The sequence below is a fragment of the Zophobas morio genome, unplaced genomic scaffold, assembly GCF_036711695.1.
Source record: "Zophobas morio isolate AGI-343-1 ecotype UQ-CSIRO unplaced genomic scaffold, CSIRO_AGI_Zmor_V1 ptg000272l, whole genome shotgun sequence".
In the NCBI taxonomy this organism is placed as follows: domain Eukaryota; kingdom Metazoa; phylum Arthropoda; class Insecta; order Coleoptera; family Tenebrionidae; genus Zophobas; species Zophobas morio.
This window is the reverse complement of record NW_026972376.1, coordinates 88,963-116,435: the sequence shown is the minus strand read 5'-3', so window position 1 is coordinate 116,435 and position 27,473 is coordinate 88,963. Positions and strand designations below refer to the sequence as shown.

The 27,473-nt window shown below is 30.3% G+C and overlaps 3 protein-coding genes and 1 long non-coding RNA gene across 4 annotated transcripts; 3 read left to right on the top strand and 1 right to left on the bottom strand.

Moving 5' to 3' along the window:
* The first annotated feature begins 11,027 nt into the window (after window positions 1-11,027).
* On the top strand, window positions 11,028-16,790 carry LOC135119548 (uncharacterized). Its single transcript, XM_064043960.1, has 6 exons — window positions 11,028-11,108; window positions 15,911-16,031; window positions 16,097-16,235; window positions 16,284-16,428; window positions 16,559-16,635; window positions 16,688-16,790. Exons 1-6 carry the CDS (start codon window positions 11,028-11,030, stop codon window positions 16,788-16,790), a joined length of 666 nt encoding a protein of 221 aa, XP_063900030.1.
* Window positions 16,791-19,200: 2,410 nt separating this feature from the next.
* LOC135119547 (uncharacterized) lies at window positions 19,201-21,215 on the top strand. Its single transcript, XM_064043959.1, has 9 exons — window positions 19,201-19,322; window positions 19,399-19,500; window positions 19,573-19,613; window positions 19,669-19,763; window positions 19,825-19,895; window positions 19,947-19,988; window positions 20,047-20,178; window positions 20,935-21,041; window positions 21,114-21,215. The coding sequence occupies exons 1-9, from the start codon at window positions 19,214-19,216 to the stop codon at window positions 21,213-21,215; spliced, it is 801 nt and encodes a 266-aa protein (XP_063900029.1). The 5' UTR covers window positions 19,201-19,213.
* A 376-nt stretch (window positions 21,216-21,591) lies between these two features.
* LOC135119539 (uncharacterized) lies at window positions 21,592-22,523 on the bottom strand. The gene is made up of 4 exons (XR_010278262.1): window positions 22,488-22,523; window positions 22,115-22,264; window positions 21,963-22,026; window positions 21,592-21,912 (listed from the first exon to the last, which is right to left on the bottom strand). It is a non-coding gene; the product is annotated as an uncharacterized LOC135119539 (long non-coding RNA).
* A 3,999-nt stretch (window positions 22,524-26,522) lies between these two features.
* LOC135119533 (large ribosomal subunit protein bL12-like) lies at window positions 26,523-27,294 on the top strand. Its single transcript, XM_064043949.1, has 5 exons — window positions 26,523-26,559; window positions 26,657-26,801; window positions 26,857-27,000; window positions 27,050-27,152; window positions 27,212-27,294. The coding sequence occupies exons 3-5, from the start codon at window positions 26,887-26,889 to the stop codon at window positions 27,286-27,288; spliced, it is 294 nt and encodes a 97-aa protein (XP_063900019.1). The 5' UTR covers window positions 26,523-26,559; window positions 26,657-26,801; window positions 26,857-26,886; the 3' UTR covers window positions 27,289-27,294.
* Window positions 27,295-27,473: the final 179 nt, after the last annotated feature.

The following is a 27,473-nucleotide window of genomic DNA, read 5'->3' as shown; positions in this document are numbered from 1 at the left end:
TCCACTGGCACTATCTTTCCCTTCAAAATAACTTCCTTGTCTTCTATATCTTCCGGTCTTTTAATATTATTATCATTATTATTATTACTGTTATTATTATTTTTTTAATATATTTAATAAAAAAAGTTTATTAAAAGTAACACTTTCTAAGATATTATGAGAATTGAAGCGCACGTTTCGGAAGATGCATTTAATATTTTTAACGATTATGAAATGTTGTATAAAAGTTTACTAGACATGTTAAAAGTATTTATTATTATTGTTATTGTTATTATTGTTATTATTATTACTATTATTATTATTATTATTACTATTATTATTATTACTATTATTATTATTATTATTATTATTATTATTATTATTATTATTATTATTATTATTATTATTATTATTATTATTATTATTATTATTATTATTATTATTATTATTATTATTATTATTATTATACGAGGCAAACACAAAGGACCGTCTTGTATCCGTTATAAAAGGATTGATTAATAAAAATAAAGAAATGACAAACTTTATAACGGAGTTAGCAAGAAAGCCTCTTTACTGCGCTGCACGTTCTCAAATTCCTTTTGGAGGTTTTTATTTTTATATATTAGTAAATAATTTTATTATTATTATTAATATTAATAAAATTTTTCATACTTTTTTTAGGAAATCTAATATACTTCCACCGGGAAACCTCGAACGCCCCAAAAGATTACATTAAAAAACGAATTGAACATTTATGCAGTCTTGCTCCGGATGGCCTTCACATTATTGTTTCGGGTGCTTAAATATATTTAGTTTTTTATGGTAATTAAAAGATTTTGACTATTTTTTTCATATAACTTTTTTATTAAAAGGCTCAAGAATTTATTGCCGTTCTCCAAATAAAGAAGAGATTCCAGCGAACCAAGTACGTTTTTCTAAATATGATTGGTCCTTTTTATTACAGAAATTATTGGTCAGTTTTTATTATCATTTTATAATTATATTAATATTATTATAATGATTGTCTCTTGATAAGTCCTATTTTTTAATTGTGATTGGTTATACCATTACTTTAATCAAGTTATATTACGAATAATAAAAATCAATAAATATATAATTAAAAATAATAGTAAATAGTATAAATTAAAATATTTTATTAATTAATTAATAATTTGTAGTTTTTCTTTGCACCTTTACTATTTGTGGTTATATTTTAATTTTATATTTATTTAAAAAAAGTTTTATTTATTATATTAAAATAATCATTAAAATTACATTAATATGATTGGATATATATTAATAACGTCATTAATTGATTTTCGTGTTAATCAGTTGGTTAATATATATAAATACTAAATTTTTTTTTAGATTCTTCAGAAACTTTTACGCGAACTTAAAGGTAAAGGAGGAGGGACTGAAGTATATGCGCAAGGGACTTTTAATAACGAACTTGAAGACTTCGAGTTTATTAGAGCTATAAATAATCTAAAATAAAGTTTACTTTTAACTATTTTCCATACATTTTTTTTATTATTATCTTAAACGTAAAAGTGTAAGAAAAGTTCGAAATTGTGCTGCGCACCCGAAATTTGCGATCAATTTAACTTCCTTTATTTAAAGTTGTTAAAGAAACTAACTTATTGCTTATTCCCTAACTCATTGACAACTTTTGTTTTTTTCTAAGGTGATAGCCTACTTTTTCCGTTGTGGAGTATCAAGCGTATGTAAACTATAAATAATAATACAGATAGTTATATAAGGGCGAAGAGAGACGTATATAAATTATCCGCAAAAAAAGATATACAGATAAAATGAGGCTTAATTCTAAAACGGAAGAACCATCCTAAAAGATGTAGTCCAAATTTCTGATATATATATTCTGTTCAAGGAAATTTTTATTATGACTTTAGATTTAATTATTATTATTACTTCAATAATGACAGCATATATCTATGTTAAAATATAAGGCTTTTTTGGACATAATTACGGTTTTTACCCTGTAATAATTCTCAAGTGTTAACTATTTCTAGTTTAGAAAATGTAAATTTTAAAGTATGAGACAAATAGTTAAAGTTCTATAATATTTTTTCATATCTTTTTCGTTAGGACAAGTAGTACAGCGAATTTTTTGAATTTGGTTAGGGTCAATTTTACTTTTTATAGTGCCTTAGATATGATGCTGAAAGGACTCAAATAATATATAGCGCTATAATTAACTTCTTAACTTTATAGGTCAGAACATACACCTATTTTTCTTAAATATTTGGAAATTCAACTCTAAGGTAAAAAGTAACACGGGATAGCCCTTGCAAAAGGTCAAAGCTTTTTACTACCTCCAAATTAAGGTTAGTGCTATCGGGTATTGAATTAACTTTTTCTCTCTCTCTACCCGTGGGCAGGCGAAGTTTTTTAACTTTTACTTGCATATAGTTATAATAAATATCACAATTTTTTTTTAAAGATCTGAAACTGGCAAAGTCACATATAGTATAATTTTTGCGTGAACATAACTGTAAATCACCGTCCCTCGTCTAACAATGAGTCGTGCCAATTATACAGTAATCACTAGAAAATAACACTATTTGTAATAACCCTATTACCAGAAGTAATTTAAAGATGGCACTTCTGGAAAACAGGCACTAATTTGTAAACACTAAACCAAGCGCGGTTATAGCATTCAAGTTAGGAACCAATGCAAAAGTTAGCAATTTAAGTACTTAGGAGTAGTGAATGTAATATAATTACAAAGCTGTATGACCTTAGCTTTCGGGGCGCAACATAGCTCCACAAAGTCAGAGAACTATCTAGGGCTTAAAGAAAACAGCGTCTGAATTTAAGGATACACGATACCGGTAGCAAGTCAAAATGAGACTAAACATAGTTGTATATCTCGTAAGACAGTTCTAGCACAGAAGCAAGTAGTACGTAGCTACGATGCCACCAGCAGTATAATATTACAGTACACAAGCCTTCCGAGCCTACCAGGGTACTATTATATGATGGATTTTTAATTATTAATAAGAGCAATTCTTTCAAACCGTGAGTTAACCAAGTCCAAATCTCTCCTAGTATAACTAAACCCTTATTCTCAGGGAGCATAGCACGGTAACCACCCAGCTTACCTTTAAATAAGCATTTAGGCCGCAAAGTTTATTAACCAGCACTTAGTTAAATTCAAGTTTGTAGTGTAAGTTATTTTTTACCCTAGCATAAGCAAGTAAGACCTGAATGTGGTTAGGGTTCTATGAAGATAAAAAAAAGCGCACTAAAATCATTACAATTGGTTATTAGGTACAACTTATTATAAACGAAATATATGAAAAAGAGAAAAAAGTAACCAATAAAACTGAGAAAGAAACCTGAAGGTTAAAACCAGGACCAATATCATATAAAACAGATGCAAGGCGCGCTTTACTGTAAAGAATATAACACAAATCAAGAATCTCTCTACCCGGAGCAAGCCTTTTATTTAAAAGCCGTCCCCAGTGTAAGTGAAAATTAGGTGTGCGAGGTAATATGTGCCCAGTATAGTATTAAAGTAAAGCAACCCATGTCGTCTCTTCAGTTCGTAAAAAGTCACATCCAGTCTAGATAGTGAATTTTATCATAGATCCGAGATTTTTCTATTACTTACTAAGATTAATACTCCAAGAATGCAGGATTAAAGTGAAGTTTCAAACAGTATTTACTACAAATGAAGCATTCAGAGATGAGACAATAATGCTAGGAGTCAGTGAATTAAGCCACCTTTGATCCTCTACAGTCCGAGATACTGTGTTCATTGGGTACTTAGGGTCATAACAGCTATAGTGGTTTGCTACTCTGCTTTCACCAGTGTTTACCTTTGGTGGTAAAGCCGGAAGGTGCAACGAGAGTTACCACAAATGAATGTCAGAGAGGATAAGGTTAGCTATTTTTCAGCTAAAAGATGACTACATCAAAACCTACACCAAAACTTTAAATGATGTTTTTATTAGCCTAGGTCGTTGTGTTCTAATTTAGCAAAGGTAGGAGCGTGCACGATATCAAACCGTGCACAAAGCAGGTCGTGCAAACGCTGACGGTGGCAAGTTCCTTATAACGGTTGTTTGCGGAGGTCAATTATTTAGTTTGGTCACCTAAGGTGTTACTGCCCAAGTTAAACTCCACTACTCTGATTGAGGTTATTTGTCACCAAAAGCTATCTTATCGAAAGTAAAAGCATTTAGCTCCAAGTAGTAAAGTTAATTCCGATTTATGTTCATTATCTTTCATCTTTAAAGTCGTGAGAAAGTAGGAATCCCAGGTTGATCTCGTTGCTCATTCTTTTAGATAGTTAATCTAGTAAATTTTCTCTGGTAACTCTCGAACAAGCTAGACCATTACAAGAGAATCTCCTCAACCTGGTTTAAACTAACCAGTTAAGTTTTCGTTGGCTAACATTTAGGCTTTAAAAAATGGTCGACCTTTCTTACCTGTATCTACCCGTACGAACCGCAGATAATGTCATGTTCCAGATTAGTTACTCAGGTTATTGTGAAAAAAAACAAGGTGGACCTAAAGCCTCAAAGAATCAGGCAAAGTTTGGTTCGAATACTAGTATAAACTATCATTAACTTGCTAAGCAAGGTATTACCTACTAGTGGATGAGAACAATTTTCGAGCTGTTAGTTGTTGAACCTAAAAGGTTGTTTCGCCCTGGAGGGGTATACAACCCCTGCGTTTGCAACTTAATGAAAAAATTTTAGTTGAGGAGAAATCTAGGATACTTCCGTCGAGTAAACAGAGTCAGCATAGTACCAAAGCTAAACTACTGAAAAGAGTACAAAGGAAAAACTACCTTGCAGAACAACAAAAATCCTAGATCTAAACTAACAAGTTTGCTACTAACGTCAAAAAGATTTGTTAGAGAAATAGCATTCGCGCCTCAGTGAATTTATAACCTCTATCCAACTCTCGAAAACCTTCATTGCTTAAAGGGGACAACTATAGTATACAAAGCAATGCTAGGAGCAGAGTCAAGAGAGAGCTACTTTTAAGCTCTCCTAACACAGAGGATTCCAATCTAAATAAGATAAAAAAGAAAGGTCAGGCTACTACTCAAGAAGACTAACGTATGCTAGCAAGAACTTTGAGTTTCAGTATCTAAGTTTGTGTCTTTGACGTCTTTTTGCCAAATTAAGAAAGCTTTTCATGACTTTAGCGAAAAACAAAGAAAAGTAGATCAGTTTCTTAATTGCTGGTATCCTTTAGAAGATGAGCTAACTTTTATTAGTTGTTCACTTTTTTTTGCTGTTGTTTCATTTGTGGCCTTGATTTCAGTACTCTTCCCCTTGAAGCCGGTAATACCTTATTTAACTTCTTCCTTTTATTACCAATTCAGTGTAAAGATTGTTGACTCGTTACTTTCCAAAGTTTACCGACTAGATTTGTGGAGAATTTATTATATAAACTACCATACTTGTACACTCTACTATAATAAAACAAATTAGCTAGCATTTTGGATTTAATAGCTAGCTTTTCAACTAAATTACTAAAAAAAAAGTAAATAAAAGAGAAGTAATTTCGTTGCCTTTACCCAACAGATCTGGTGCCTAAGGTATAACTTAAGACAACCTTGGATCCTTAAAAAAAAATTTTGCATAAATGAGTGTTAAGTTCAATTAGTTTCTGCCAATAACTTTTTGTCATAATCGACTACGATTTATTATTTATACATGTAGATAAACCTTAGAGATTAAGCAATAAGGAAGGAGTTAAATTGTTGAGCATCTGTGTTTACTTAAAAGTAGTATAAAAACCTAATTGGTACCAGTAAATTTTTCAGGACCAAAGAAATTTACACATGTTTAAAAAATTAATTAGCTGCAATTATTATACTTTAAAAAATACAGTAAAATACTGAACAGTCCCTCCATAAAAGTATACAAAAAGATTGAGGAATTATAACTTCAAGATTAATCATAACCATATCAATAATGCAAGTTAAAGTGTATCTTAGAAGTGGTGAACCTTTCTATATTATGTACAAATTCATAAATTTGAAGTAGTATAACACAATCCAGGTGGACGAACACTATGCAGTGACCTAGAGGGTAACATTATTTGGTCAAGGAGACTAATATTAGAAATAAATGAAAACTGTTTAAGAAAGGGATGAGCTACAACAGCCTAGTTAATTATCGTGTTGCTTAAAAAATTAAACCGATAATCACCTGCTCAACTTATTATTAAGACTAAATTTTTTATTTTAAAATAGAATAATAACCCAATAACTACGAGAATATTTTTAAGGGCCAATAAAATTTACAGAACTTTCATCATTGAAAAAAATTGCAGCTGTAATTTTTGTAAAATGTAAAAAACTACAGAGATACTGCGAATACCTCTATAAAACTATACAAAAAGTCATTACTAAATTATAATAAAAAAATTTTTAATTTAACAGTAATCATATCAATTTAAAAATATATATACTTATTTCTGTTTAAAACCTAAATAATGCAAGTAAATGTGTATTAAAGTTATATAAATATTAGATGAGTAATTTACAAAAAATTATAAATATTTCTTTCAAATAAGATTATTCTCAGAAAGTCATTAGAAAAAATGATCTTATAGAGCACATGTTTTTAATTTCTTAAAATCAAACATGAATTCTTTTAATAAAATTATTGGTTAAAAAGTCTTATAAAGACGCTTTTTAAAGTTTAGAAGCATCTTTTATTAAATATCTCTTCTTAGTAAAAGATGAAAAATATTGCTTCATCCGGTAATCTGTTAAATAATTGTTATAACTTATATTACACTCTTATAAAAATTGTTTGAAAATGTAACTACTTTTTTAGAGCCAAAAATGTTTAGCTTGAATATGATAATTTCAAATAGCTTTTAAAGATAACTTCTTAAAAACAAGTTTAAGTAATTATTTATAACAAGATAAAATGGAGTTAAAATAATATCTGTATCATTATTATTAACAACAAACTTAATAGATTATTATTTAATTCCTGTGAAAAATAATTTAACTCCTAAGTTGAATAAAACCACCATGATAATTAAAAATACCACAACCAAAATAGTTACAGCTTAGCCGACAAATTATTTCATTAAAATTGCTAAAGTATCAATTATTTCAACAGAATGCAGTAGAGAAGTTACAAACTACTAAAAATGAATTATAATAATCTAAAAGCTCGCTTATCTTCTGATGGCGTTAGAAGCGAGGAGCCTATTGTCTGCCCACTTTAAATTATTCATTTAATAACCAATATGGGTTTTTCTAAGTGCCGGCAAATCAAAAGATGTGTAAATAATTTTATAATCAATTAGAGTTTAAGACATTCACAAATTTTTTGACGTATAGGTTTGCAGACTTTTAATATTATCTAATAAACAACTTAGTGCATACCTACTCCAGTTCAGGTTAAATGTGTATGTTTATGAATCCTCCCTAAAATTATGCGACATGCATTAGGTTTAAACATAACATTTATTAACTTTATGAAAGTTTATTCTCTAAAGAATTAGTGTTTTGAGTTTGTATTTTTATTACAACAATAGATAATCTATTATTTTAAAGCTAATTTGTTATTAGTCTATTAAGTAAGCTTTAGCATACAAATTCCATTCATCCTAGTAATTATCTGTTTCAGGGTTTGAGAGATCACCTATAAATTGTAATAAATAGTATATCTAAGTGAATTACCTAATGCGAGTTAAATCTTAATAAACATGTAGAAAGCTATATGTAAAGTTTCGATCTTTTAATTTAAGTTAAACATTGAAAGTTAATGTAACCTATTGACAGTGATAATAGCTAGATTAGACATAAAAATTACTTATTTTTAGATTATTAAAATAAGTTTAAATTCTTACGTTGATTTTACTTTGGAATTCATTATATCTATAACATATATAGTGTTATAAATTGTATATATAGAGCATTGCTAACTCTTCCCTAGTAAATCAAGATAAGAAATTATTAATTTAAACACATAAATAGAGCTGTATGTATACTATTTACGCCTAAATAATCTCTACGCAGCAAACATTTTTTTCTCCTTTTAATTATATTCAGGTGAAATAATTAGTTTTGAAAAAATATGACCACATTGTGCTCAAATGCCAATTGTAGTAATAAAGCGAGGTACAACTACCCCCTGGAACGCAAAGCATTATATTGTTTTAGGTACACTTATAATAAACCCACTTAAGACGTATATAACTTAGTAGAAAGTAAAATTTCCTTCTAAATTCCAAAATTTATAAGATGCAAACTGAAGTATATGGTTAATGTCCAAAGTCAAAAGTGTTTAAAATGTTTTGATAAGCGTCCAAGCTTCAATTTTCCCGGTACTTATAATATAGTTATATGTTTGAAGGAAAAAATAAAAATAAATTTTAATTATTATATTTATTAGGCGAAAAAAAGCCAATGTTCTGCAAAACATGCAAAGAAAAGGAAATGGTCGACGTTATAAACAAAAAATGTATTAAAAATTGTGGAAAACAGGTAAGTAACTAGTTTTGATTTATTAAATACTTAAACCTCATCTTTTTACATAATGTAAAGGCCAGCTTCAACTATCCCAATTGTAAAATTCGACTTTACTGCAAGAAGTGTAAACTTCCTGGAATGGTAGACGTTATTAACAAAAAATGCCTTGGAAATTGCGGAAAACAACCGACTTGGAACTACCCTTGGCAAAAAAGGTATCAGACAATCAAGACTCTGGTGGTAGTTTAACTTACTATTTGCTTAAAATGATGAAGGCCACAGTTCTGCAAATCGTGTAAACTGGAAGGGATGGTGAGTTTTTCAAATAGAATGAAACAGGGAAAATTAGTAAAAGAGTGTAGAAGGACTGAAGCACATCAAGGAAAATATTTTTCTCTTGGAATTGTTGAAAAGAACCCAAATAATATGTATAATAGGGATTGTAATGACATTGACCATGTACACAATGTTAACCTAAGCTTCAGACCAAACTGTAATAACTACATATACAATTATTATTCAGCAAATTATATCATGGAACAGTCGGTAATAAACTTTAAGGGTGTTACTACAAACCACACAAAAAGTGTTACAGAGAAGAAAAAGCAAAAGAAGACAAAAGTTTTCAGCATAAATTATATTCTTGGAGACCAACAACAAAAATAATAATAAATGTTTTTTTCATTTATTAGTTATTTAATGCAGCCGCATTCGCAGCTTACATCGTCATAATTTTAATAGCGTTATCATCAGTTAGCAGTAATTGGGGGATCCAGGTGTCTAGGAAGACCATTGCTTTAACCGGCATAGAAAATTGCGCAGTAGTTTTTAAAAGTGTTGCTTTTGTTGTACTCCAAATCCGGACATGACGGTCTTGCCCGCCAGAGAAAAGTAATTTATTGCTATCGTCGTAATATAAGTTTAGCATGGAATGCTGGTTGCTATGTCCAGGAAATTCTTGAACGACTTTTCCAGTTCTTGTATCTGTTTTAAAAATCTAAAAAGAAATATAAAGCCAGATGGCGGCAAGAGGTAAAAGAAACACTAGTACTCTTCCATCCATAGAAGAGGCTATAATGCCATTACAAGATGTAGTCTTCATGCTACAAATAGTACTTCCATGAGACCACCTCGTAATTACTTTAGGACGGTTACTCCTAATATCCAGCCCGCGAATGCAACCGTCGCGCGAACCGTTATAAAGAATACAACCCTCACATAATCAAGTTATGAGGGGAACAATTTCTTTATATTGCAGCAGGAACGCACTGCAAACTGCTGACTGAACACGTCGCTGTGTCCCAAAAGAATTTGAAGGAGCGGTTGAGAGCGGTAAACATCAAAAATCAGTGCCTGCAATCCACTATTAAAAATTACGTAGCGTATATATTATTACTATTTTGACCCTTCCTGTTGTACCACAAGCTATAAACTGAGAGTAAATATTTGAAAACTCGCATGTCCAAACGGACCGGCGGCCGCAGTTAAATTCATTAGCTTTGAAGAGAAGTGGTTCTATTACATGAGAACATATATTATCTACAACTAAAAAAACCAAAATCTTGTCAAAAAGACCGTTTTTTGTAAAGAGAAAAAGTTTACAGTTTCCGGATGTGTAGGAGTTTCCCAAAAAACATTGGCTTAAGAGACACAATAAATAGTTCAATAACAAATGGTATAAATATAATTTTTAAACGGATACGCAAGTAGAGAAGAGGCCTTTGGAGACCAACGAATTGCCGTTATCTATAGAAAGGCATAAAGTTATAAGGAAATTTAAATGATAAAAGTTATTTGCAAAATATTACGTGTGATTCAGATCCTAGCATACTATGTGAAAGAAAGCTGAAGCGATTTTCATTTTTTTTTAAAAGTTCAAAAACGCTTTCAACAATAAAAAGTAGAGCAAACAATAATTTAGAGTTTATATTAAATAGATAGGTAAATTACGTGAGGCGATCACGATCTGCAAAGGCAAAATATTGCTGTTGCTTATCTACCTGCCAAGTTATTGATAATATTCTAGTAACCCATGCAAGCTATACAATCCAAAAGTTGAAAAAAAAAGAAGGAAAAATGCCCAAATATAACTCCAAATTGTTAAAGAATTAAAAAACTTTATACAAAGTACTTCTAGCCACCCAAACACTGTATATGTACCTGAAGATCGTTAATGGGAGAAGTGGAGGAAAGTAATAAATTATCTTTTTTAAATAGAGACACTATTTTTTCGGGCGTAACTCTGATATATAATGAAAAGTTCGTGTTTATAGGAAAAATTTTAAAAGGAAACTAGTTATTGTTGCCTAAAAGTAGGTTCCAATTGTGAACGACGAGTTAAGTGATATACAGAACATCTCTGTGGAGATGTAAGTAAGTAAAGTTTCACAATAATGAATAGTTAAATAGAGAAAAAAGAAGTACTCGATGGAATAACTCTCTGTATAGAGTTGTCCTATTTTCAAGTAATGATTTGGTCTTAAATCCTATTTCAGCCTTTAATAAAGGTTTGGTATTTTGTAATATTTTAAAAAATCTTTTTTTATCTGGATCAAAATAAAAGCCAGGGATGTCCTTTATATTCTTTTTATCGCGATCGTACTGGGAACAAGAACTCGAAGAAGGCTCCGAAGCGGGTTTAAAGTTGCCTGTGCTATCTTGTTTTGTCTGTTTACATTTTTGCTTATGAGATTCTTTTTTAATACAAAATTTTTTTTTTCTCCTTTTTTTACAATTTTTTTCAGAGGAAGGATAACGTTCTTGCGAACAGTTAGGCTTACTCCCCCAAGGCCGCATAAGTAAATTACCACATATACAATGGTCAAAAGTTAAGTAAGAATTCTGCGATGAACAAAGTCACTTAACAAAGTAAATACTCGCAACGTCTCCTGACTAAGCTAAGTGCCTCACCTCTGTACAAAAAACGTGTGGGGCAGCCACTACCGCTAGCTTTAAACCTAGTAATTATTTTGAGCTCTTCATTATTATATTTCTTGTCTTAGGAGTTATCAGGTAATAAAAGTTTAAACCTTCTTAATCGCCGTTGATCAAATTAATATTTTTATATATTGGTTTTAAAATATTATTTTCAATAGTATCTTGAAAACAACCCTCGTATCCTTTTTTTTTTAACTTGTTAAGATAACTTTACAATATGCCACTCCTTTTCCCCTTGCTTTCTGAATTATTTTTGCCTCACCATCACGTTAAAAAGTAAGTGCCGAAAAAGCCACTCAAGGCTTTATGTCCAGTTATCGTTGTCATTAGCGCATAATTGAAATTGGGGTTTATTAATAAATAAAAAATTTAAAAAAAAAATAATTGTCAAAAACATGAATTGTTTTGCAATGTTGCTCCTCTCCAGCATGAGAATGAACATATTTGAGATAAATATAAAGAGAATTTTACTAATAAATACTTAAACACACGCAAAGAACGGAATCAGGCTCAAAAGTCATCCCTTTAAAATGTTTTTATTAATAATATATGGAAGACGTTGTGCTTCAATTTCAATATATTAATCTAATATGAGTGTAAAGCGAAGTTGCTACCTACTCATTTTACAACTTCATTGGTAGAAGCTAAATCGTTATAAAATTTTACCTTCATTTTGCTTAAATGATGGTAATAATTGTAATACTAAATTAAAAAATACCAGATAAGTATTTTTACTTTTATATGAGACTATACATTACTTTAACATACTATATTCGTTATTAATTAAAGTCAGTTAAACTGTTCGGTAGAAGCTTAGCCATTGTAAAAAATATTTTCACATTGCTTTATTAATTTTAATAGCTTAACAATTTTAGTTTTTTCTTAAAAAATGACTAAACGCGTTCTTTTACTCTAATATGAGGTTATACACTTTCATATAAACTTTATTTTTTTAAGACAGTCAAAGAATTAAATTTTCCACGCGTCGACCCAAGCTTTTATGGATTTAAAATTTTCCGACAATTCCTTTTCGGTCGAATTGCTCAATTCCATAATAATTTCACTTTTATAACAAGCTTTTGCTTCTTCTATTAAAACTTGCATAATTTCGCATTCCTGATTGTTTAACAATTTCCTTTTGGAATATCCTCTTAAATAATATATTAAAGCCTTATAATTATATACTTCAAAAATATAACCGAGTCTTTAGCCTGTCATATAATTGCTCAGTGGAACATCGCAAAACTACAACAAGATCGAACCATCTTTCAGGAAACAATTCACAAGAATGGTAATCAACTACAGCACCTCCAGGGCGCAGTAGTTCCTCCAAAGAATCTAAGCACTATTTAAGCAGATTACTACCTTAAATTAACTCGAGCAAAAAAGAATCGTATAAAGGTCATAAAAGTATTTAAAAAATTGAAACCGAGTCTCAGCATAAGTAAATGAACAAGCTATCCGGTAAATTAAAGAGAAAACCGTAAAAACAGATAACAAAATAAATAAAAATAATTGTGTTAATAAATATTAACTACAGTTAAGCATTATTCAGCAAACAATTAGTACTATAAGACATTATTACAGTTACTCCTAAGGTAAAGTATTAACTATAGTAAGCTTGTTACTCACTTTTAGGGATAAATAAAACTTTATCAAAAGAATATTTTTTTCTCTAAAAAGCATTATGCAGAGCAATTTATGATAACAGCAATTACAAACACAAAGCAGTTAAGAATGCAAATAAAAATTTTATAAAAACAAAAACTAGATAAATTATAGCAAAAATACAAGAAATAAATAATTTAATAAACTTTGTCTTCATCCAATACATATGAATCAAACTCTTCATCAAAACTAAGAAGCCAGTTATTTTTTATCGATAACTTACTGACGTCGATATGCAAAAAACCTAACAAAAAAGTTAAATAAAGAAAGAGCCCTGCAAAGAAAAATATTGAAATAAAAAGGAACATTAATATCTTAAAAGTGTTAGCTTTAAACGACTATGATATCATAAATAAAAAGCACCAAAACTTAATTAACTGAGACTGGAAGCGAGGGACTTGGCCAAGGTAGACTTTCCTGTCCCAGGCGTTCCAGTAATTAAAATGTTTGGCTTTTCTCTCTCAATTAACATTATTTACAAGAACTTAACATTGTTAAATAAAAAATATTTAAAGAAACGAAATCCTTAATGTTACATTAATAACAGCACAAAAGTATATTTGTGAACAAGCACGCAATGTAAACTCATGCTCCCCCTTTCTTTGAAAGGTCATGCCGCTAGCCTTCACAGGTGATAAATTAATTTTGTCGGTCATTTTGTTTAGTAAGCCTTGTTTTCTCATTTGTTTATTTATCTCCTTAAAATATAGAAGCCAAAATATAGTTTACTTTACCCCTACTTACAATTTTATTTCTAGTTGCTCATTCAACTTTTTCTAAATTGCTATTACAACCAACAACTTCACTACGCGAGGGATAGTTCTCCGTTTATTTGGCAGGGAGCTAACTGCTATCAGAGTGAAGGTCAGAGTCTCTAGAAGGCCTCGAGTTCAACACTCAGTTCGGGCCTATCTCTACTGATGACAACCAATGCTATATTACTAATGCTAACCGAATAGTGTTGAGGAAAAGATCCAGTTTATAAGTTTTAACGAAATTACCAATTTAGGTAATTTTATGATTATTATCGCTTATTCCATTGCATAGTTATTAGATATAATGAAGGATCATGAAAAATAAACTGGCAATTGTGTTAATTTTTTAGTGCTCTTTTTGTTTTAGTCACATCTGTACATCTCTCTCTCTATATATATACATCTGTTTACAATTAATTTAAAAGGGCTTAAAGGTTTAGATACCTGTCAGTAAAGCTTTAAATACTCTAAGAAAGAGTCTAAATATTTAAACCATAGATTATATTAAAGGGAACATACTATTTCCATGGTTAGTTTTTAAATTTATGTAGGAAACAAGGGGGCTGTATCAAGACAGTTGCGTAATGTTTTTATCACTAAAATACACGCCAGTTCTCTAGGGCATTTAACGCTTAATCAGCAATCCTTAGTTTTTAGGGTTATAAGTATACGTGCATGCAGGTATTACTCTCTCATAGGAGCATTATAACTGTTTTGCGCGGTAAATCCGACCCGAGCCCCTGTCATTCGGCACAGAGTGATGGGAATACAGATAAATATTATTTTTTGGCTAATTGTGTTTTTTATATTAAAAAAAAGCTTTATTTATTTGGTGCCTGTTGGAAGGAAGAGATAACTCTGAATTACCTTATTTAACAGTTTTTGGTTAAATGGCATCTATGTTTTATATAGACTAATTATTATTACTACCAATTCGCTTATAAATCAAGTAATTATTTAAACCAGCTTTTTTATTTTACTTACTAAATAAAAGAGAACATCAGAATTGTAATTTATCGTTTTAGATGCGGGTATTTGTTGTAAACCTTGGTAATAAAAATAAAAAATATTTCTTCATGTCTCAAGTTGCGCTGTTCCCTTGTAATGTCCAATAGTAGTTAGTGAAAATAAGTCCCGTCTAGCACAGTCCTAAAAATGCCAGCACTAAACTTATTTTTTTGCTTTGTCGTTTTCTCTTCCTCTCTCTTTAGCAAGTTATATCATTTTTTTAACTTTATTTTCATTGTTATTCTAATAAGAAAAGTAATAAATTAAAGTTATATAATTCCATAAGCCTTACTTAACTTCTTTTATCCACGTGTGAAAATTAAATATTCACCTATTTTCACGAAGAATTATCCTGTGCAAATACTACTCAGAGTTGTTAATTAATTTTTTCGTCGTTAGACAAATTTCTTTTATACTTACAGAGGTCGGTAAAAATAATTAAATGAAAAAAATAAAGAATACAAATATGGATATTCTCGAAGAAAGTAGAAATCAGGGTATACTTTTAAAAATGTGTTATTAAGCGGTGACCAGAATATTTTAAAAACAAATAGTAAAATCGCTTAAAAGACTATATTTATTTTATAGAAAAAAGTTTATTACTTTAAGGCTTTTAATTAAGTTCTTAGTTATAAACAAGTCATTATAGCCATGAGGACAGATTATTTCCTACTTTAAAAATAAAGGATTCGAATTTATTTATACTAAAACCGTTTGCTTCAAACTTTTTGAAATTTTATATTCCAAATAAAGATTAGTAGATAAATTTAATTTTAACAACAGGAATGTTATCATTTTCTTTTCTTTTTATAAGCAAAAAAATTAAATAAATGTATCTTGGAAGAGCGACTAATTTAAAACAAGTTAGCTTGTTTGCGGGTGGCTTTTGTTGTGGCGACTAAAAACATTATTATTTTAATAATTAAACAATTCATGTGTGAAAAAAAAGGCTGGTGTCATTTATTTTTGATAAAAAAAAATTATTTTACTAGACGCTTGCACATCCGCTGGCACGCTAAAGTAAACCATTACAGCTGATCGGCGTTAGCCTTCTGTAACATTTAAGTAATGGCCTCATGGGGAGTACAACTCAAAACTTACGGCTATGAGGAGCGTTACCTTTGTAACTGCAAACACAAGCAAGCTTGAAGAAGTTAAAGCTATAGCTTCCGATTTTTTAGAAATAAACAGTGTTTCTTTGGACTGTAAAAACTATAATACAATATTTACAACTGGCATAATCTAAATATTACTTTGGCTGTATTAATAGTGCCAGAGTTGCAAGGAGAGCCGGAGGATATTGCCAGAGCAAAGTGTAAATTTGCTTCGAATGAACTGGGGGTGCCTGTTATTACGGAGGACACTTCTCTCTGCTTCAACGCGCTAAGCGGTCTACCTGGACCCTATGTGTGAGTAATTTAATTGAGAACACCGTTATAAATAACATTGCTCCCAAGGAAATGGTTTTTAAGCAAGATTGGCTTAGAAGGACTAAATAATCTTCTGGCTGCCTACAAAGACAAAACGGCCTATGCCGTGTGTATATTTGCCTATTCTCCAAGTCCTTCCTCTGAACCTGTATTATTTATCGGAAAAACTGAAGTATATTATAATTTATATGAACTTTCACTTAGTTATTGAAGCTCTTTATAAATTAGACAAAAGTTGACTTTTACTTCTCTTTCATTTAAGCTTATATTTCATGATTTTACGAAATTTTTTATCACGAAAGGGAACTATTGTGCCTTCTCAAGGGCCTTCAAACTTTGGTTGGGATCCCATATTTCAGCCAGCAGGCTTTAAAAACACGTAAGCCAAAGCTTTTTCTATTATTTACTTTACATAAGTTAATAAAATACAGTTACGCTGAATTGGCCAAGTCCGAAAAAAATAAAATTTCCCACCGTTATAAAGCCTTAGAAAAGTTAAAAAGTTTTTTTCTTCAGTTTTCGGGAACTGAGTAAATAGTTCAATATTCTTTCGGGTAAATATAAACCTTTCTGACAGTTTATAAATTATTTATGAATTTAGGTTTGTTTTTGTTCATAAAGTTATAGTAATTATAATATTGTTGGCCTTTATGATTTATTAAAGACAAAAAAAAAACTTAATTTTTGAAATTTAGTATAAACCAAGTTATTTACCGCCCACTTTGAAATTTAAATTTTATGATTATGCTGTTATAACGGAAATGTAATAGAAACCAAAAATAAATCTTTTTTTTCTGACTCATTTAGAGCTTTTCAGAGGCTAGCTCGTATGGAATAGCAAAAAATATAACTAGCCTCCCTTTTTATTAAAAATCTTTTTCGCATTACGATTCTCCTTTGCGGAATTAGAGTGAAATTCTCTTTTGCAGCGTGGCTGAATTACATTGAGTAATAAAAATAATTGCAAACTTTTAATAAATAAAATTTATAATTAGTGTTAACTATAAAAATCCGCTATCAAATTTGTACTAGAAAGTACAGAAACATATATAGTACTCTACCGCATTAGCAAATCCCAATATAAGCTTTTTAAGTACAGTTAAGGTCACACCCTATAATCTCAATAGGTAAGACCAAGTATTGTAAATTTAAAGCTGGTTAATAAGAAAAAAACTTGAAAATTACATTTCTGCATTGTGGTAAAGCAACTCAAATTATACTGTTAACAGAAACAAGTCTTGTCATTTTGGTTTTTAGGGTGGTCTCGTGTATTGGTTGCTACGAAACCCGTTTTAGAGTTTTTTTCAAATTATATAACTTAAATTTATAGTTTACTTGTTTCCAAGAAGCTAGATCTGCGCTAGATAAAAAATTAAATTTCGTCTTAAATAGGTTTATCAAGAAAGGTAGGGCCGACAAACTCTTTGTCTGAATAACTTAGTTTAGTAAAAAAGGGCTCGAAAGAGTTAGCCTTCCGAAGAAAAACCTGTAAGAATTGATGTAAAGAAAAACGCAAAGAATGCAGGGTCGCTGGAGCGGCTCTGCACTAAGGAAGTTAAAGGAAGTAAAACAAGTTGACTAATATAGCAGTTTCCATTATTTTTGCATGGCTTAAACTGCGTTACTTCAAAAGCTAAGTGGTAAATTTATGGTTTTTGCTATGAATTGAGCCCATACTAAAGATAAGCTGAATGCTTTTTCCGCTATTAGTTAATAGGTGTGTATCTTAAAAAGTAGAAAATAAGCCATTTAGAACGAAGCTAAACTCTTTTTTACTAAATTTTTAATTTTTAATAATTTGTTGTGTTCCAGTCCTAATTAGGATTTTATCTATAAAACTTTTTATAATACAAAATATGTAATGTTATGTATTTAGCTTCAGCACCAGCACTAGCTGTGACATATTGGTAATTATCACAAAATGTGATCGCTTATCGTAGTTGGCAAATTTTATTTATGGAAAGTAGTTGGCCAAATGTATTACCACGCTAACTTTTCTTCTTTTTATTTCCAGTTGTGCACCTGCACGGCATATTAATGATGTTTTGGGAAAATGTATGTGTTACTTTTTCCTTTATTATAGTTTTAAAGTAGTGTTTGCTATATTGTAAGTTTTAGTGGATATTTTTTTAGGCATCCAATGTTATTTGCTCAAAACTCTTTTTTTATCATGAAGGGTAACGTACATCTTCCAAGTTGCTAATGTTACAGGGTTATGTTTATAGCTTGGGTTCCTAGTCTATCCATTGAATAGCCTGAATGAACGTTATTTAAGTTTTTGTAGAAACCGTTATAGGTTTTTAAAGTTATTTTTTGTCCAGTGTTTGGGGTAATTTATTGTACAAGGATGTTCATAGTTTACTTTGTCGATTCTGCGCTTCAACCATGTTTTAAAATGTGTTATTAGACCTTGGGTTTCGGTTATAAAATTGTTCGCCTGGCCTATATATTGCGAGTACTTCTCTATTAAAAAAGAAGTAATGCTGTATAAACTTGTAATTGGTTCCCAGAGCACGACTATAGTAAGGACAGGGGCTAAGATAACACAATGCCCAACGTTCTGCGCAAGACCAGTCACTTATAACAGCTTGAAAACTTTTTAAAGAGCCCATGTGATTTAAGACCTTCCGATATCTAAAAAGATCGTCATGATTTTCTAAAATTAGTCAAAAGTCCTCAATTCTACGTGACGCGAGTGATAATATTTAAATACTTATTGCTATAGTTGTTATATTTTTTGTTCCTTGCCTTATGAAACCAAAAAAAGAGTGTATACGTGCAGTGGATTATTTTTATTGATTTAGCCTAGTTATATTTAACGTTATCTTATTGTTTATCATATTACCCGCTCAAAAAGTATATTATGCTAAGTAAATTAAACAATAGATATACATTATCTTATTGGTTACATTATATATTTCAATTTTACATAAAGGTTTATCGCTCGTTTACTGAACATGAAGAAGAGCTTAAAATTTAAAAAAGACCCTGAGACAAACAGTTTCAAACACCATCCAAGTACAGTAGTTTTCCCGTTTTATATTTATCCGGACTTTGGCTCCTCAGGTATGCAATATTTGCTTAGAAAGAACCTTTTAAATCTACTCTCTTCGTTTTCTTCTCCTGGTTATTCTATGTGTAGTCTCTGCTTGGCAAACTTTATACGAAAGTGCTCTTGACAATAGCCTTCAGTTCATCGTTATTATTAATCCTAACGACGGCCCAGGCTTTAAATTAAATCTTGGTAAATTATTTATCCTTCTTTTTGACTTATAAACTTAAGTCAATTGTCTTATTTAAAATTATTTTTTTAAAGAATACCAACTTGGATGCGAAAAGTTAAATAATTTTGTAAAGGTATTCTTTAGTTGCAGTATACACATATAAAATATTCACATATGACATATGAAAGCTCTTTGGTTATGTTAGCACTACTTATGGAACTCGAGACATGCAAGAAGTTATTGAAGATATCGAAAGATGGGTGGTTTGGTATAGTATTTCAGGGTTTGTCCGCTTATTTGTTATGCCACCTACATCGCACTTAAAAATTTTTTTAATTTTTTAGACTATTTCTGGATGAGGTAACCAGTCATAAGCAAGATTTAACATACTACCGGCGTCTTTGCAGTTTTATCTGTTTTTCTACTACTTTTTCCCGTATTATAGAAATTAACATATATTTACTAGATAGTAAATATGGAAAACTTTTTCAAATAATGTTAAATCCTGGTACAGACCATTTTTATTAATTATAAAACTGTAATTAACTTATCCCATTTTAATAAAGGGCGAGTTCCCCATGAGGATTACTTTAGACTTTGCAACTATATAGTTACGTTTGAAAACTTCTATTCTAACTGGAACAAAGAAAATCTTTATCAATACGACGGTAGTACCATCAAACACCACCACTTTTCGGGTCCAATTTAGATAAATGTGTTTTCGTCTAAAACATCCTTTTTATTTATTTATTATAAGTTAATTTTACAAAATACCAAAAGATGCTACTTTCTATAAAATAAAATTAAATTGCTCAAGCACTTGTTGTTTTTTCCAATTTCGCAATAGTACATTAATAAATATTATTTATAAAATAATTTATTTTATCAATATCTTTTTAAATTAAAAAATATTTAAACGAATGTTTCATAAATTTTTGCACATATCCAAGGAGAAATTGGGTTTTTTTTTAATAATCGACGAGATGTAAAAAAAAAGTTTTTACTTTATCTTTTCTATTTAATAAGGGAATTTTCCAAAACCAAATCTTATCTTCCGTCTAAAGCAAATTTAAACTATTATCTCTCTGTAGAAGTTTCGAACTATTCAAATATTGTTTTTTTAAGTTTAACTTGATAGTTTGTGAAGTACGTTAGTCTTACACGTTCATATATACTTTATAATCATAATATTTAGTAAAACTGTTAAGTAACTTGGAATTAATAGCCAAATTAAAAGCATATATTAATAAATTTTTTAAGATTACAACAAATCTTAACCCGCCTTTAACTCGGAATTTAATTCTGCTAAAGAAATATTTTCGTTCTCGGAAATTTTATTATGATTATGTTTTAAATAAGTTTATTAATCTTGAGCTTATATAGAACTATGAAATATTAATTTTTGTTTAATAAATTTATATCACTTTATATTAAGTAAACTATAATATGAATAGAAGAATTAAATACTGATTTTGAGTGCTGCACTCAAGTGGCTTTAATACACTCTTGCCCTTCCGAATTTGTCATGAAGAAAGCCTTAAAACTTTGTAAAGTAAGAAAGGTTTCTTAAAATTATATATATACTTCCACCAATTCTATTTTAAATTTTATTTTGCTTGAATGTATATATAAGCTTCGCGCCATATTTATAACGAACGAGAAGATGCCTAATCCGTGGAATAAAATTCCAAAATATTGGCCTCAGTTTTTATATAATTTAAAAATGCAGCAATAAAATTTAAAAAAAGTTTCATAACTTATGTAACGTTAATAAAATAATATTTAAAAAATACCCTTTATTCAGTAATTTAATCACAAAGCCTATAATACATGGTTTTTAAGCTTTAAAATAATAAGTTTATGCTCCGCTATAGTTTAAAAAATTAACAAAAATTGCTTTAAAACTTAAAAGTTCAATGTTTTATATTACAATAGAATTGAGAGTCGACATGGTACTTATACTTAATTTGTATATAATACTAACCCAATACAAAAAAATACTAACTAAAACAGCGTTCATTTTATAATAAAAATTAAAAAACAAAAAAAATAGTAGGGCCACAAGTCCAAAAAAAATAATTAGAATATTTTTATTTATAATAAGTGCATGGTCTTTTGGCTATAAACTTGGACTTGTGCTCTTTAGAGCGCTTTATGACCCGATGAGGAAGCGGAAATTTCAATTTCGAGTCGTGAAATTGAGTAATTTGAGGGCGTCTGCACTTTCCAGCGGGGATCTCGTCAACCCGAATAATATGGATGGAGCGAGCACGGCAGCGGTGTCTGGCGGCCAAATCCTGGTAGCACTGGGCCACAGCGCCAGTCGCAGTAATATCACGGAACTCTTTGTAGATGTTATGAGTTCCAGAACGAGAATCATAGCGCAGGAATATACTGTAGTTTTTAACCCGATCAGGTTTTTTCTCAAAAATCTGTTTAAAAGTTAACTTTTTACTGAAATTGTAATATTATATATATATACCTCGATACAAGAAACAATTTCGCCTGTCATTTTTTTAACTTTATTCACCTTTTTTAAGAAATACCTTAAAAATAGAGGAAAGTAAAAAATGACTCAGAAAACCTTGTGCTCAACCAAATACAATAGTTATGAAAAGACTAGATAAGTTTTACCAGAATCTAGACTTTGCAATAACAGGGTTTGGTGAAAAAAGTCGCATTCGGTAAAGCTTCGGTTTAGGATCGGTATCTGTGGGTCTTTTGCGGCCCACAACTTGATACTCATGAAGCTTAGTTGAAAAAGGCATAACTTCAAGTAAAAAACTAAAAAAATTATAAATTATGATATAACAGAAGTTAGAGAACAGTGAGTATAAGATAAAGAAGACTCATAACGAGTCGTTAAATAATCCTAAAAATATTACAGATAAAATTATTTTGAATTTTTAAATGTTAATATAATATTAAGAAAAAAAAAAGGAAATAATCTAAAGTATGGGGCCAACATTATAGATATAAACTGTATAAAAGATCCAGTAAAACTCACAGTAAGAGCGAACTAAAATAGAAGCCCAGTAAGAACCTAGCTAAAAATTAACCATCAACTGTCACGAGGAAATTCATTTATAGGGTGGGACAATTCTGGTGCTCGATGGTTAATAGTAACCTTCGAATTCTCGGTCTGTAACGTGAATAGTCGCCTTAAAGTACAAGTGCCTCAAATGAGGTCAAGTTTTCTTCGTAAAAAACTTTTTTTTCTACTTCTCTACCCTTATGCCTTTTAACCAAACAATGCAAAAATAATTTATAAAATTTAAAAGGTTTTATTTATAAAAGAAGGATCAGCGGGGCTTGCTAATTATTCTTAAGGACGATAACGTCGCATTTAACAACCTTATAACGGACCATGTATCCGTCATGCCGTACATTCAGTTTACCTTGTCGTTCTTAGAGAAAAAGCTAGTGCCAGCGAGTATTACACCCGGGCTGAGGACAAGTATCTCAAGACGGATAGATTGTTTGGTATATCCATACTTTCTCTCGCAACGAACGTTTGCATTTAATAACTGTATACATAGTTTACTAGGAGCCACTACAAAAGCTTAAAAAAAAATAATTATTATTACTAGGTACCTACTTTAAGGCAATAGAAAAATTATCATCTCGTTATAGGTCGACGGCTTCGGTAGCGCGCTTCGTTACTTTACTGCGTTAATAGAGCGGTTCTCTACCGGCCCCACCAAGCCCTTGCGTCAAGCTAAATTTGCAAATGCTGGCATACTAGAACGGCCAACTTTATTCAGCGGACTTCCATTATACATTTTGCATTTTCTTTATGGAAGAGGGCGATCAGCTGTTTGGAGGAAATTTTAACGGAACTCATATAAAACATCGCGCCCATTAACAGTCGCTTTTAGGCAGGTTGGATAGAGTTGCCTCGGAGCTTTTGCCGATATTTTCGATAGCATCAGGTCAGTCGTTATTGTTAATTTCCCCGATAAAGGACTGAAGTTATGAAAAAGTTGACAGAGAAGTTATGATAATTTAGCGCCAACAAAGGCATATGTCCATTTAATCAATAAGGACCTACCTCCGAATTGTTTCTGCTTAGTGTGTATACACAATGAAAGAATTGTTTTTAACTAATCTATTTCTTTAACCACCCAGCTCAATTAAAAATTTTTTTTATACTAACTTATAACCCATGATATGATTACAAAGTCAATAAAGCAACCAATTTAAGATATATTATTTATTCGTTCTGAGTAAGTCTTTTATTATAATTGTGACTAAAAGTTTTATTTAAGATTGTATTTTTAACAACTAAGTATTGCGAAAACCGCTATACAAAATTATTAAATTTCGCTTACCAAACACCTTCTTGCAAAATTTTAGGAATACCGTGGAGTATTAAAAAATACAAAATACAGCACAATAACATTTAAAGCAAAACAAAAAACACTAAACATTAACAGAAAACAATACTATTATAACACAAAAAAAATACATTTACACGAAACATATAACACTTTTTAAAATAAAAGGAATTAATAATTATAAAAAACTAAAGCGTTAAGTAAAGCAATAAAGCTTTACATACGACATTTACAAATGAAATAACACATACACAGATAAATATTTGGTATAATAAAGCTTTGATAAACTAGAGTATAGCATAAGCATGTAATAATGTTTTTTTGTGTGCTGTGTGAAATAATTCATGTACAAGCCTTATAAAAATGACTTCCGGCTCATGGTTTACTAAATAAAATGGCATAGTAACCTTTAACGGTTAAGAAAAAAATACAGTATTGTAATAGTTAGCTTTGTATGAAAAACTTTTGAATACTTAAAATTTTTCTCAATAGGGCTGCGTTAATGCTAATTCACTCAGAAATGTTTTGTAAAACTTCAGCAATTAGATGTGTTAAAAAAAATAATAATCTCAGCAGTTGCGACTATTGTTTTTTAAAACGTCTCTAATCGTATTTATGTGTTTAGCACTTAAACAATTATTTAAAGCTTACCACCTAAAGTTCTGATTCTGTTCCCTATTTTGTATTTGAACGCACTCAATTATTTCTTCTATAAGTTCCCTTATCTTCTACTGTTGCCCGTTTTTAAGTTTTATTCTCACCTGCACACAGCTCTAATTTGGTTGTGCCTTAGCCCCATTATTGTTTTAAAATCTTAGTTGGGTCTTTCCTCCATACTTGCTCTAGACTTTTATTAGATTATGTTTAAAATATCTAGTAAATCTGGTATAGTATTCCATTGGTTCTCCTCTAGGCTACTAAGTTATTTATTAATTTCGACTAAAACGCTCTCTATTTAGTCTCTGTTCTGGCCCTCTGGACTAAAACTATTTTATACCTTTAGAACCGCTGACCCTTTAGACCAAAGTAAACCTCTAACAATAAAGATGCGGTTGAACACCCAAAAAAAAGGAAAAGCAGAGTACGAAAAATGGACGAGCTAACCTCACATATGAATGCAATTTAATTAATATATACTAATACAAATTGAATAAGCTACCTTAATTAATCAAATTTTTTAGCCGTGCTGTAAGTTAATTAAATACTAAATAGTTTACCTTTTTTTTTCTATATTATCTATATTAATCTCCTAAAAAGTTAAATTGGAAGTGCGCTTATTATTTAAATAAGAATTTAAAATTTCAGGGTAGTAACACTGCACCTTAACTTATCACCTCAGCGGTTTTAAATCGTTAACAAGGGAGTATAAACAACAAGAAAAACAAAGGGCTCTTCGTTACTGAATAGTACTCTGAAGCACCCAAAAAGGTAGTTCGTGATATACGTTAGAAATGGACTTAACACGCAACACCGTCGCTCAGTGTGAAAAGCTAACTTTGCACAATACCGCATGCTGGAAACGTAACTCAACAATTTTTAACTTATTCTGGGTTACGGAGAAAATTAAGGACTTTGACTCGAGAATCCGATGTTCGATGGCTCGACTAAGCATTATAAGAAGACATCTACAAGTAAAACGAATAAAATCAGTATATTTAATTTCTATATAAAACCTTTTATTTGAGTGTAGCTCATTATAATTTAGTTAACCTTATTTTAATAAAAGTTAAAACGAAAAATTACATTGATAAATCTACAATACATATTGATAGCTGATTAAAAAGGCAACAATATTGCGCGGTAATAGAAATAAAAATAGTAGTGGAACAATAACGCTGGAATTAATAGACAGAAGTCATTAATCTTCAAAAAAGGGAGCTATTAAAAGGTTGCAAAATACGGCTTGTGCATACATAGCTGAGATATTACACAGTTCATTGGAGAAAAGTAGAATATTATTCTCGATATATGTAGTTTACTAAAAAAATTATAGTTTTCTTATGGCATTAGTCTAGCTAAATTTGTATATATGCAGGCAGAAATTCCTTTGCTTTTGTTGAGATGGTTAATCACATTTAATGTCACTGGGTTAGTCACTTAAATAAAGTGTACTAAATAATTATTTACACTTTAATCCTAGTCATTACCATTGTTAGCGTCAGTTCATTAACTAAAGCTATGCTTAAGACATGAAGGGAAAGTGAAAACATTATAATTGAAATGTTACACCTCCACTCGATCATTAAAATGAGGTTGTAGGTGCATCTTACAAAACAGTATAGACTAAGATTAAAGACTTCTTTGTTCCACATGTTTAACAATATTAGTTATATTTTTAAAACACCTTAGAAAATATTGAAATACGAGGTTAAGTGGGTTTTACCGTAAATGATAATTACCTTTTTAACTTAAGTTATTTTGGCCGTACTTTTAACGTTTTTTATTGGAATTACTAACCTTTTATTTACCTTTCGCAAAACTCGGAATTTTTATTAAAGTACTTAATATTTAGTGTCTATCTATTAGTCGGTCAGTCAGTCATAAAGAACAAACGCTTTCAAACGTTCAAAGAAAAAGCTCTGGTAGCCAATACGTTACCTGAGGGGCGGCCCCAGTCCACGTTTTCTAAAGATGGCACAACTTTAATAACCGAGTTAACTGTTACTTATTGTTTACATTTTCTTCTAAAAAAGATATGTCACTAGCTTTTCTTTCTTTACAATCTTTTAGATGGAATTTAAGGTTTGTTCATGCAGTTTATATCAGTATAACTATTAAAAAATTTTTGTTTTTTGCATGTTCACTTTTTATGTTTGAGCTATATAATTTTCTACGTAAGGAGATTCGCTACCTCACAGAGGAAGTCCTTGAATTTTACATTAAGAACTTATTCTTCAGCTGTCGATCAAACACTTGTTGACGTAGTAGAAAAAATTGCAAAGTTTAATTTGCTACAAGTCGCTGAATTGAATAAGTTACTTAAAGTATAGTGGCTTATTTTATTTACTTTTAAGATTAAAGGATATACTATTAAAAAAGGAACGGCTTCAGATTGACGATGTACCGTTTATGGCACAGAGTTCAGCTCCTGGTTCAACTACTAGTGCCGCAGCACAACCTACAGAGGAGGAGAAAAAAGAATTTTGCGTAAAGCTGGTAGGATGGACAGATGCAACTCAAAAGGTATATGTACTTTTATATAATTTACTTATTTTTTTTAATTTTTTTTTAGGTTGCTTTAACTAGGGAACTAAAAAAACATTCACCACAACTAAATTTGGTTCAAGCGAAAAAATGTCTTGATAATTGCTCGACCACTCCTCATATTGTTAAAGGTTTTTGATAAATAATATTAGAGTTAACGTTAAGCTTTTTTATTCTGTTTATTCAATAGAAAATATTCCTATCCAAGAGGCGGAGAAATTGAAGTCGGAACTATCTGCTTTGGGTGCAACAGTTGTTTTTGAATAGAGAAGCATTTTCGTGGCATTTGTATTTAGTGTTCTTTGTGATTTACGATTTATTATTTAAATAAAATTTTACCTTTATTTAAGTTAATTTTTTTCCCGGTAATTTAAATTTTAAATCGGGCAAATAATAGCCCCTCGTATAGTAAAGATTGCAATTTTCTGTTTTCTTTTATAATTTTACAGGTA

Bases quoted from the DNA above. Each gene is read 5' to 3' on its own strand.
- LOC135119533 (XM_064043949.1), top strand. From the start codon at position 26,887: ATGGCACAGAGTTCAGCTCCTGGTTCAACTACTAGTGCCGCAGCACAA. The intron at 27,001-27,049 runs GTATATGTACTT...ATTTTTTTTTAG, and splicing joins GGACAGATGCAACTCAAAAG to GTTGCTTTAACTAGGGAACT. The intron at 27,153-27,211 runs GTTTTTGATAAA...TTTATTCAATAG, and splicing joins CACTCCTCATATTGTTAAAG to AAAATATTCCTATCCAAGAG.
- LOC135119547 (XM_064043959.1), top strand. From the start codon at position 19,214: ATGAAGAAGAGCTTAAAATTTAAAAAAGACCCTGAGACAAACAGTTTC. The intron at 19,896-19,946 runs GTTTTTCTACTA...TATATTTACTAG, and splicing joins GCGTCTTTGCAGTTTTATCT to ATAGTAAATATGGAAAACTT. The intron at 20,179-20,934 runs GTCCAATTTAGA...TAATATGAATAG, and splicing joins CAAACACCACCACTTTTCGG to AAGAATTAAATACTGATTTT.
- LOC135119548 (XM_064043960.1), top strand. From the start codon at position 11,028: ATGTCCTTTATATTCTTTTTATCGCGATCGTACTGGGAACAAGAACTC. The intron at 16,236-16,283 runs GTGAGTAATTTA...ATTGCTCCCAAG, and splicing joins GGTCTACCTGGACCCTATGT to GAAATGGTTTTTAAGCAAGA. The intron at 16,636-16,687 runs GTAAGCCAAAGC...AATAAAATACAG, and splicing joins CCAGCAGGCTTTAAAAACAC to TTACGCTGAATTGGCCAAGT.